The sequence below is a fragment of the Macrosteles quadrilineatus genome, unplaced genomic scaffold (assembly GCF_028750875.1).
Source record: "Macrosteles quadrilineatus isolate MER2022 unplaced genomic scaffold, UCM_ALF_1.0 Scaffold_9__3_contigs__length_116548681, whole genome shotgun sequence".
Lineage (NCBI taxonomy): Eukaryota > Metazoa > Arthropoda > Insecta > Hemiptera > Cicadellidae > Macrosteles > Macrosteles quadrilineatus.
In genome coordinates this window covers 49774260-49786757 of record NW_026542602.1, presented here as the reverse complement: position 1 = coordinate 49786757, position 12498 = coordinate 49774260, and the positions used below count along the sequence as shown (strand labels likewise).

The following is a 12498-nucleotide window of genomic DNA, read 5'->3' as shown; positions in this document are numbered from 1 at the left end:
ACAGCTGTTGCTCGCGAGTGGGAAACGCGCTGTAAAATGGTAAAATGTGGTCGGTTTTACTACTAAGTCTTCCTTAAACGTGGTGGAAAGGTTTCCTAAAATAGCACAACTGAAGGATTTGTTATATTAGAAGATTTACATGATCGTTGAGATTTATGTTGGTAAATGTTTAGGTTGTGTCACGATTAAGGCCGATGATATATAGTTTGTTACACATTTTCCCTCTTGAATATACCAGAGTTGTGTATGATCAGAAAGTTTATAGCAATGTTGTATTAAGTGTACGTCTACATGTTGCGTTTTTAATTTTAATTCTGACACATAAAGATTTTTTTTAATAAAAGTGCAAGGATATCATTTTTTAGTTGCTAAAACCATAGACAAATAGAATAAATATAGACTTTCCAAGTAAGGTTACGGCACACACCGCTACAAAAGAGGAGCGCAGGAGCCGTATGCTACCAGCAGACGTTGCAGCGGTGTGTTCCGTAACCACACAGCACTCCTAGCGGTGGGCGCCAGAACCTATGCTAACCGCAGCACTGCGGACGGTCTATATTTATTATATTTGTCCGTGCTAAAATGCAAACTTTTACCTGGAGCATCGCAATCAATTCAATTCAATTTCTATCGCATGTGTAAATAATTGTTTATGTAAGCTTGCAGACTTGCATTTTTTGTGCGAGTTTTTAATCACCATGGCAATAATATTGTTTCACTTTCTTGCTATGTTCCCTAATATAAAGCTACAATAAAACGTAATATTTAGATTTTTCTATTGTATTTATAATATCAAATTTGATTCCGTACAATTTCTTTTGGAAGTTGCACAAGTAGTCGCAATCACGATTATTGCAACGATTAAAATCAAATTAAATTCCTGCGTTCCAATTAGGGCTATAAAACGCTGAAATGGACGTTTGCCTTTGAAATATGAAAGCAAAAAGGTTAAAAGGTTTCTAATGGTGGCCAAATCGGTCCTAAATCATGTTTAAGTAGGCCCCGCCCAGTCAAGATATTCGCCTAATGACTTACTGAACACCCTTCAACACAGACAAATTTGTCACCATTATGGCAAGCCGTTGTAAGGGGATTTATGACGGGAGCTGATCATCTTTCTTTCCTTGAAATTGTTAAATGAATCGTGGTAATGATGGGTGAAAACTTCTACAGTGTCGTAGATTTTGATAAAACAATTTTAGACTAATATTTTAACCTAAGTTCAATACGTATCACAAACCGCATTGGTTGGACATATTAAACAAATACATGACTTCAGCTTTTACCTTGCGTGAGATTTTACACATAGGTTTAGGTTTTTTGTTACTCGTACATAAAATACGAGTCGAATAGGTAGCTGAGTGGTTGCAATGATTTCCTTCCAATGTGAAGGTCTCTCGTTCGATCATAATATTGGAATCGATTCTAGCCCTTGCAATTTATTTGATGCTTTCCATCAAAAGGCCGATGTTCGATTACAAAAAGACCAGTTGTTTACTAGTTTTCTTACAAAAAATATCAAAACAAACTGAAAGAATTCGAACACCGGTGAAAAAACACAAAAAAATCTGCCCTCTAGAACCAGCTGTAGCATCTTTTTTATTAAAAAAGAACGCAGTTGTGTTAGCCAGTAGAAATTGCTAGTGTATGAAAAATTAAATGTTCTACCTTATTTTTCGTTAGTGACATAGTTGATTGGTCAAAACAGTTGCTATACTCAATCGTTACATTAAACTGACTTAGTAAAAGGTTCGTGTATTCAACAGAAATCAGTAATTTTCATCAGTACAGTCTGTCGGTGGCTCACATCAACTACGACGATTTTGAAAAAAAGGTGACCACTTTACCATAGGGATGGAATCTCTTGTTGTATCAATAGGCAAAGCCTTTGCAGTAAAATACAGCTTGTCTTATGCGATTTTAACCGAGTCATTTTCCATTTCTTGAAATCAAAGTCCTTTAAGTTACGTCCTTGTCATACTTGACAACCATTTTCAATCACTTGAAAATTCTATCGATTATTCGTTGAAGATTTTTTTAGGGATCGCTTTAGTTTCCTGGATAATACCTGGATTCAGTTTAAGATATCTCTGAGGCTACTTTGAAAAACCTTGGAATTTAAGTAGCTTATAGGGAGAACCACCATAAGAAAAGAGCTTTCAACAACGAAAGCTTCCCGGGAAAACTATTCGGACATCGAGTTACTGCGACTCGCACTCTTTCGTAATTTGCTGGTGTACGAAGAGTTTTGAGGCGTTCACAGATAATTTTTAGATTTTAAGATGTTATCCTAAACAGAATCATGTCTCCCAAGGATAAAATGTCGTTCAAACATCCTGTTACACCCACAAAGTCTTAATATATTTTTTTTATTGGTTTCCAAAGAAAACATAACGTGTGAACTCCATAGCACAATGTTTAATAAAACTTCATAGGTATTTCTGATAACTTTAAACATCTTTTCTATAAATTAATCTATCCTCCGTAGCGTTTCAATACCTTCTCAGTCGCTAAGACATTTATCAATCCGCGTCATCTATAAAAACCGCCTTTAATACCCGCGCGATCGGCGTTTGATAGATTACCATTTAATACGTGTCAAACTTTACACAAAGGCATTTTAATTTAAGAGAATCACCGCCGCGGAAAATGCAAGATTCAGCGGGCAATTATTTATCGAGGTTTGAACTTTAATAACAAAAGGCGCCTGAGGTGGCGAACGTGATTGAATTAAACTTCAACTTCGCCACCGGAAATGTGCAATTTTGTCTCGCAAGTCGAGCGTATTATTTCATTGCACTTCGATAACCCGGTGAATTATTTTTGCAACGCTTATTAGGGTGTTCAAAGTCAAAGTTTATTAGATTCGTTTGGTGTTTCAACATGATATGTTTTCGTTTAATATTGCACTATAAGGTTAGTTGATATTTTGTGTTGAGCGTGTAACAATGTAGGGAGAATTTACACTAATTAACTTGTTATTGCGACGTATGAATTAGTTAGGATTTGTAAATGAAACTTTTTGTAAAGGAGCTGTTCAGATTTTAATTTAAACAAAACTATTTTGTATATAATTTGAGACAAATTTTTTACCATTGTGACTAAATCGATTCCTCACTAACTATGAGAGTACTAGATTAATACAGTGTGTGTGTGAACAGTCTTTTTGTTGGATTCATTTTTAACTTAGTATATGAATAAATTAGAATAAAACAAACTTGCCTCACAGGATTTTAATACTTAATGTGGACACCAAAAAAAGATGTAGAAGTTCTTTAGTATATCCCACGAGACGCCATCAATTGGTGAAATTTGATAGGATTTAGATTTTCTGTGTACCGTTGTGCTTAGTTTATTCCAAGAAGTGAAATAAGTAAAATTTTAGTATAACCACCATGTTGCAAGTACCTATAATTTGACGTGACCAATCGTGCTTTTGATCTTCATATTCTGCATTACATTACTGCAATATACAACCACACAATTTTAAACTAGAAAAAAATAATTTAAGACAACTAATGGGAAGTCACACCTTCACTTCCTAGGTCGTAGGCTCTAACCGAAAACAATTTAAACATTACCCCAGGCCGCCACCTACTTGAGGGTTGTGGCATTATCACTTAGATAAAATCTATTGGTGATTGGCAAAATTTGATCGCGGGACCTTTGGGGACTGAATCTTTGCGCTCTACAACTAGACCACTGCTTAAAACTTTTGAAGAGTGAGAGAGTCCTTCTTAAACCTACTATTTTCATTAGACTACTGTCAGTAAGTTTAACAAGCTACTAAATAATATTCCACCAGCATATTCGAAATTGGTAAATCCCATCCTTTTGCACATCGACACCGTATAGGGACCCTATATACCAAATTTGGTAATCCTAGGTCATACGTTTTGTGATGTATAGTGATCAATGTATGGCTGTGTTATTTCCTTTAAATAAAAACCCCATTCATTGTTTATCAATGGTTATGAGATAATGTTTCCATTTGTTGCAGCCCATCTGAAGAGGCAGCTGGAGGAGTACATGGCCATGTATCCCAAGGTGAAGATAGTGAGAGCCGCCAAGCGTGAGGGCCTGATAAGAGCGAGGCTGATAGGAGCTAAACACGCTACAGCGCCTGTACTGACGTATCTGGACTCGCACTGCGAATGTGCCGAGGGTGAGTGTAGTGTTATATATAATAAATAGAAAATATAAATTATCCTGCTATAGTATGTATAAGGTAACCTGTCTTCTGATTCTTCGTCTACCTGGTACGAGTCTGGGCCTTAAAACATTGACCAGCCCGGGTAGAGGAAAGGTCTGGAGACAGGTTACATCATATAGACTATATTACAAACAATATAGACTGAGAATATCTTTGTTCTGTGTGAAATATGAGCAGAAACCGCCCTGAAGATTTTTAAGTGTTTTCATAACTATTTGGAATTTTTAAACCATGTATTCCGATTAAATATAAGGAAAATTAAGCTTTGTTGTAATTACGTGTACTAAAATACACGTTTAAGTTAAAAGATAGTTTTCCTTTCATTTATGATGTTTTGAGAAACATAATTCAGAGAAACGGTAATTTTAACGTATTGACCAACTTTTACACTAAACTCGGATATTTTATTCTGTATTTACTCTGACTAGAAACTACTATTTAACGCATACGCTACTACCATGTTAATAAGAAAAATAATTAATTCTAACATAGTGTCTAATTACAGAGCACGTATTTATTTAACCTTTAATTGAATTAACACTAAATTATACTTGCTCATTCGGCTTGAAAATAAACTATAACACGCTCAATATTTTCACAATAATCCAAATAGTAAATCTTGAGGAAAAGGGAAATTTCGTGTATTTCAGGGAAATTCAATCTGATTTATTTTATTGCGCCCTGTACTGTAAAGATAGACAAATCCCGTGGCTGTGGTGGATCCCGCTGTGTTAAGTGGATTGATGGGGTCTGGGCCGCCCTGCTCCTTGAGCCGTGAAGAATTCCTGGTGTTAAAATTGCAATATTCTCCGGTTTCTCGACCATTAACATTATAAACGGGCCTGCCTGACTCTGAGGAAATCTGCGCTGGTTTATATTACCCCGTAAATTTCGTGCCAGGGCTAATTTTTTTGTTTGAGTATTTTTATTGCAATATGTAAAATATCCGTCTTTTCGTGTTTCAGTAGGACCAAAAATGAAAAATAATCAAATGTAGGTTATATTTTTATTTTAAAATTTTTGAGTTGGACAACTATTTTACATTTTTAACTTTTTGGTGCATAGTGTTATTTTTTTAACCCATGAGTGTAATTTTTAAGAAATTAATAAGTTCTTTATTGTGTTGAAAAAGTCTATGATTAACCACGTTGCAAGTGGATACAAATCACAAATACACAACAAGTCATTACATTTGTAGACGATATTGTAGATTTGAATTGTATTATTGTGTAAACTAGTTTGATCATAAAGTTATCTTTGTCCCAATTTGACATTTTACTTTTTTTTACATGAATTTAAAATGTTGTGGATTTAGCTTGGAATATATTAAATAGCAGTATTTAGAACATTTTTATTTACCATATTTTGTTTTGGATTTGTTTTTGTTTGCCTGCACATTTCGTTGACCTACCATTTATATAAATATATCATTTTACTCATTTTCATTGTGCATCAGTTTTCATTTACATCTTGGTTATGTTTTTTGTGTGGCAAATTAATTTTCTGCTTGTGTGTTTTGCTTTTATGTTTCTTTTAACTTACTTGTGTTAATATTTTCAGTTTCCCCGGCACATTATATTTTCTCGTAAAAGTCTAAATGCTGCTGTTACTTTTATTCTGTGTAATTTCTGAATTGGCGGTAATTTCTTTTATATTTTTTATATGTATTTAAATTTCTGGGTTCAAACCATTAGTCAGTCCCGAGGGCGACAGAGGGTTAGGAGACAAGTTCCATCATACAGACTATAACTTAAACCTTTCTTGGTTGGAAATAATATCAGTGACATTGAGAAATTTCAATGATAGTTTATTGTTTTTTTTTTCGTATTATTTGCCTCCTGGATTTTAAATCTATATAAAAAGCAATAGGTTATATTACATGTTTTGGATCAATCTTTATAATTTCTGGTGGCTATAGTTTTGACGTGGTTTCATCATCAAATCTTCAACAGAGAAGACGGAAAGGTATCCCAACTCTGTCTTTAGATCCTAGGTTCTTTTACCCTTGTGCTACTCTTATTACTGAGCATTTTCTTTATTTAATTTATTGAGAGAGAAAAATGCAATTCAGTACTAAACTAAAATCTATTTATTTCACCCAAATACAAATTCACAACATTATAAAAACCCTTGTCGTTCCCATTAATTTTTATACATATAAAAGCTTTAGTTAGTTCAGAAAACGTGTGGAACAAAGTTGATCGTTAGTATTCAATATAAAGTGTATTAACATAGATCTGCAACCGGTTTACCAAGAATGGAAATTTTGATATATTTTCAATAAAGTTTTCTTTGAACGTTTATTAAATTTCCCCAATAAATCATTTATATTGACTATTAGCTAAAAATGGCTTAAAATAAAGATGAACCCTACTATGCACGCACAATGAATTTGCATGTAAGTACAAGTATTCAGTCGTTATATTAAGAATACGATTTTAAAACCTTTAAAAAATTTTCTGTCAACCAATTTACAATTACCCCGTAGATTATTTGTATTGAAAGCTCAAAAACAAGTGATGAATGAAGTTATGTGTGATGATTGAGCATCATAGTGCAGTTTTCTATGGTCGGTTGACTAAGAAAGGGATTTTAAAACATAAAAAATAGTTTTGTCAAGTAGTTTTTTTTTCAATTTTTCCCCCTTGGATGATTTGTATAGACTATAATCTCAAAAGCTAGGTGTAAACTCAAGTTGAACCCTCGTATGCACGATGACCAAGCATTATAGTACGGTTTACCAAAAATTGGACTTTGAAACTCAATTGTTTAACAATGTTTGTTGTAAACTGATTCTAAATTCCCCCGTTGGGTGTGGGTGCCGGGGAATGTGTGAGTAACTGTGTGGGTGTGGTTGTGTCAGGGTGGCTGGAGCCGCTTCTGTCCAGGATAGCGCAGGACCCGACCACGGTGGTGTGTCCTGTGATTGACGTCATCGACGACACGACATTGGAGTACCACTGGCGGGACTCGGGTGGAGTCAATGTTGGGGGCTTCGACTGGAACCTACAGGTAACAATGGCCTCTGTAGAGGTCAGAGGTCACAGAGCACAACACACAAAGTGCCCTCTGATTCCTCTCTGTGTGACTAGAGACCGAAGATTATGGATATTGAAGGAGCGTGGCCTCTAATACAAGGCCGCGGCGAGAGAAATGTGGCAACACCGCAATCCCGGCCTGCCGTAATAACCGTCACAGCATTCATAATAGTGTGTCTTCGCAGGGTGCGACGTTGCCACACTTCAACGCCGCGGCCTTGTAGATGCTATAATAGTTATCAAATCGAATTGAATAGAAATTGTAATATCAACTTTGCATTCACTAGATCCCATCTGATTAAATTTTATTGATTCTTAAAGAAATTCAATAGGTTTTACTCCCACCAGTGTAATATTTAAAAACGTGATTTGAAATGGTTAAGTTATTTGTTGAATTTATTTCCGATTGGAACACTTTCCATCAATAATACTTTGTTACGTATAATTTGATCTCTAATGCTGCTCGACATTTTAGGTAAATAAAATAAATGGAAGACGTTTGTCATTTAGCTGCTTCTTCAATATTCATTGTCAATATAGACTATAGTTGGATTTGACAAATAATAATCTTTCTTAAATGTTTTCGAGAAGTGGTTTTTAATTTTCATTAGTAGTTAAAATTTGGAACATTTACATTTAATTTGTAAGAATTAAAATACATGTCATGTAAATCATCGTTTTATCAAATGCAAGTACCATCAGCCTATCCAAAATTTGTTTCTATATTTTGTAGTACAGTACATTACATGACAAAAATGCATTTTTTTCTAAGTGTCTACACTTCAAGCGAAACTAATTCCTTTGTATAAACACTGTACTTTTACATTGGAAACAAGTTGTCAACTACTTACAAATTGTGTCACTGACTTAATAAAAACCCTTTGCCTCAGCGTTGTATACTACTTTGTTAAGTACAAAAAGTACACGATTTAATTTTTTTTGTTTAGTCAGAGAGAAATGATTTCCAAAAAAATATGATTAAATAATTATTGAGTAGTCAGTCAAAACTTCCACGTTCAAGTTTGTGAAAGGGTTGCCAAAAGTGTCTCAATATCTATGAAATGTATTGAAAAAGTAAAGTTTACAAATTTATGCATTGCCCCCTTTGAACACTTCCAACTTGTCACGGAGTCGAAAAAGTCATTTCATGAATTTCAATGGAAGCTTCGTAACTAGTGAATAACAAACTTCTTCATTGAATTTGTATCTGAAGGGCTCAATAAAAGAGGGGGAATCAGTCGCTTTTGAAGATTGAAGAACCCAGTCTGCAACTGATACTTGGTTGGTTCATCTTCGATTCTTTGGAAATGTGTAACAAGCGATTTGACTAATTAGGCTGGTTGATTGGATTTGTTTTACAAGTGTTGTTTGCATATTAAACTCTGAAAATGCAAAAAAATACTCGTAGTTAACAATATGTGGTTACACAAATTATTTTGTAGTAAAAAACTAAATAGAATAGTGGCATTTTGTCAATTCCCAGTCACGATGGAAAGGTCCTTTAAATATTCACATACTTTTAACTAACGTAACTTCAACGTAAGCTAATGTTTAAAATAATATTCTTTCTTCTTTTTATTTAATTTCAAACTTTTTTAAGTGTTTGTAGTTTTATATCGATAAAATAATGCCTGAAAATTTTATAGAGGACCATTATACAACACATTATTTTAAGGTATTTATTAACTTTAAAAAAATTATCCAAAACAAAATGTATATAATTATATATTTTTCACAGTCTTGAGATTTTTCAAAAGTAAACTAGTTCACTTCGTAGCTTACAAAGGATAGATGAAAAAGTTAGTTTCTGCCACAATTAAAATTTGACTTTTCATTTCTGTATAGTCTTGAATCACTTATAGATAAGAGGTAAATTTACATTGATATCGTCTAGTGATTCTTATACTTCCTCTAAAATTTAAAATGTATCTGACAAAATTTCTGAGTAGTTGACAACATGTTCTTATATTTAAAATATAAGTAAGCTCAAAACAGTCGGACTTGGTCAACTACAATCACAGTGACAAAATGTAAGTATTTATTTATATTACTTAAACTAGTTGTATGCCACCTCACATTCATCTTATCCAGGTATGTAAAATATTGTTTTGTAATTATGTTTGTTTTGCTGTAATCTGCTTATTAATTGCTTGCAGTTTTTGTTTTGTTTGTTTGTTTTTTTGTGGGACTAATTAATTGTATTCATCTACACTAATCAACTTTGTCATTGTACAAAACATGTCACTTTACACAAATGATGTTCATTTATGAAATACACATACACAATTATGATTATACAAAACCAAGCATCTACTAATATAAACATGTTTGTTATATCAACTTTTAGGTTTCTGTTAATTTATTTATTTTATTAGTACCTGGGTAAATGATTTTTGTTCACAAAGTTTTTTCAATGACTATTGGTCAAAGAGAAACAATAGAATATTTTGTAAGACTGAGCCTAATTTCAGATATTTATTTTTTGTTGTATACCTATCCTTGTGAAAGCTTGTTGAAATTTTTCATTTTGAACAAATACTGGTTAACGTATGTAGTTTGTAAATACAATATTCTCAAACGCGAGATGTTGAATATTTCATCCAATAAATTTAACATTTATTGAATGTTAAATCACTTTCTTCAGTATGTGTCCTGAGAACATTACACGCTTACAGGGTGTCCCAGAGCGAGGTTTCCATATTTAATAAATATATCAGCCGTAATATGCTACAATATTGAAACTCAACAGTTATTATAAATACAATTGAAAAAATACACCTGAGTTGCCTGAGCTTTAAAATAAAAACAAAATTAGCTAAAACGTTTGCTAATGTGACAAAAATAGTACATAGCCATTTATAGATATCAAAGGTTATGAATACATTTTCATTAATTTACCACTAAACAATCTCTTTAATTACTTCAGTTTTCTTTACTTCAGTAATATTTTTTTTTATCAAGGATTAGTTTGACGTGGTTTTTTAAACAAAATTACTTTAAAGAAAACGCTAATTTATTTTGATTTTCCACCATTTTTTTGTCGGAATTAAGTGAGACTTGCAGGTGTTTTTTATGTGTTTGTTGTAGCTGTAGAGTTTCAAGTAGCGTGTTCCTTGTTCTGGTATATAATTTCAAAAATATCAACCTCTGGGGACACCCTGTATGTATATCTCTGTCCAAAAACCGTTTGCAGAGGCAAAGTCTGTTTGCAGAAACCCTTGAGCCCTTTAGCAGATAAAATGTAAACCTGATCAGATTAATCAAAGCACCACTTGTAAGGTCTTCCTCCCCCCCTAAACCTCCCCCCTCACCTGACAATCCAATTGTCTGCTAGCCTGAGGCAAGACCCTCTGTGGCATTGATTTGCTTCTCTACCACAACCCTTTACTATTGTACAATTTATGAGGGGAAAGAAAAGTTAAACCAAATGTCTTAATATGAGAAAATAATTTTAGTAGTAAAATCTTTATTTTTTTAAGTATGTTTCTTAGTAATTTATCTAAAAATAAATGGAATAGGACTACTGGATGTTTTCAAACTCTATGCTATGTAGTGTTGTCGGCAAAATCTGATTAAATATAATATGAATGCAGATTACTGTATATACTACTGTGACTTGTAGGATTTTTTTGTAGAGTTTTTAACTATTTAGATTATTATTTTCTTAATTAAAGAAACATTTGCATATATGTTACATAATATGCTACAACTATTTCTTATGGCAGATTGATGTGCAAAATAATACAAATTTACACATTCACACTCAGTGGCAAACTTCAGTAAATGAAATGTTTAAACCAACTGTCTACATCGATTTGTTTGAGAAGCAGAGATATAAAACTCAGTTTTTTTTACTTTTTTGAAATTAAAAACCATTCATCCAATTGTTTTTATAGCGTGTGGTTTTATTTCAATCCAAATGTCATGATCGGAAGAGAATAATGTGTTTGAACCTAAACTATAATTTTAAATTTATACTAAGAAGTTTTATATTTTAAAAGTAAACAAATTTAATATTAGTAAATATTAAAAAGGTTTATTCAAAAGTGCTTCTTGAAAAGAAAAGAATGTTCTTATTAGTTCTAATTGATTGTTCTTGGAAAGAATTAAAAGACTCAGTTTCCAGGTAGAAAGTTTTAAGTGGCCAATTTAATTTCAACTGTTTATTCTCGGTTTTCATCACTGTAAATATTTTATTTTTCTTCTTTAATCATTAAACAATGGAAGTTCTAACGAATATTTAACAAAGAAATATCTTAGAGTTTAATAATTTAAAATACAAAGCACTTTCTTACAATATCCTCATACTTTACTTTATTAGTTTGAATCGTGTTTTTGCATAGAAAATATTTAAAAACCACCTTACCTATTAAATTTAATACTCTATCGAATGAATCTAAATTTCATCAAAAAGTAGACTCTCTTAAACCACAGTGAATAAACATTTGGTGAAAACCAAGGTTTCATTTTAAAGGTAAACATTAGTAAATAATGGGAAAGTTTTTTCAAAGGAGATAATAACCCCGCCTTCTGTTGGATGTTTTCCCTCAATCTGTTAACCCCCTCATATAACATAAAAGTGGAGGAAGGGAAGGGAAGCCCTTGAAATGAAGTACAGATTAATCTGATCAGATAGAGTCTTTCAATGTGTAGGGCTTCTCAAAACACACTGCCTCTTCAAAGAGGATTTCGTTTCTCTGTGAACAGATTTTGTTGTTATTCTATATTTGAGAATGTGTTCACAACTGTTTAATGAGTTTTTTTTAGGTATATCTGTTTGTTTATGTGTTTTTTTTTTTTTTTTTTTTTTTTTTGAAAAAAATACAGTTTTTTGCAATATGTGTTGTTTTGTGAATTAATTGTGTTATTGGTCGTCTATATAAATTTAATTTGTATGCCAATTTACACCTATCATTTAATTTATTTTTTAAAAGAAATTTTTCACTAAGAGTTTTTACTGTAGAGTCTCAAACATTGAAGGCTGAATACATTTTGTTTAGTTAAATATCAGTTCCCAAACTTTAGGGGGGGGGGGGAAATGACAGCTGAGAGAGGTTCTTGCAGATAGAGACATTTAATGAAATAAAAAATAAGAAGGTAAACTATGTACATGGAGTAACATAACACTTCTTGGAGTAACATAAACAATAGTTGATAAACAACCGGTCTGTTTTGGTGGACAAGACATTTGCCTTCGAAAATAAAATACACACGATTTTTAAGCAACATTTAGCACAAAAAGTTATG

The 12498-nt window shown here is 32.7% G+C and overlaps 1 protein-coding gene across 4 annotated transcripts in view; it reads left to right on the top strand.

Moving 5' to 3' along the window:
- Positions 1–12498, top strand: part of LOC129001968 (putative polypeptide N-acetylgalactosaminyltransferase 9) — a 405810-nt gene that overhangs the window by 378760 nt on the left and 14552 nt on the right. For 3 of the 4 annotated variants that reach the window (XM_054429418.1, XM_054429420.1, XM_054429419.1), the window contains 2 exons: positions 4001–4165; positions 7077–7225. In XM_054429418.1, the coding sequence (XP_054285393.1) occupies positions 4001–4165; positions 7077–7225 (314 nt within the window). The remainder of the gene's footprint in view (positions 1–4000; positions 4166–7076; positions 7226–12498) is intronic. The other variant, XM_054429421.1, reaches the window with a different exon arrangement.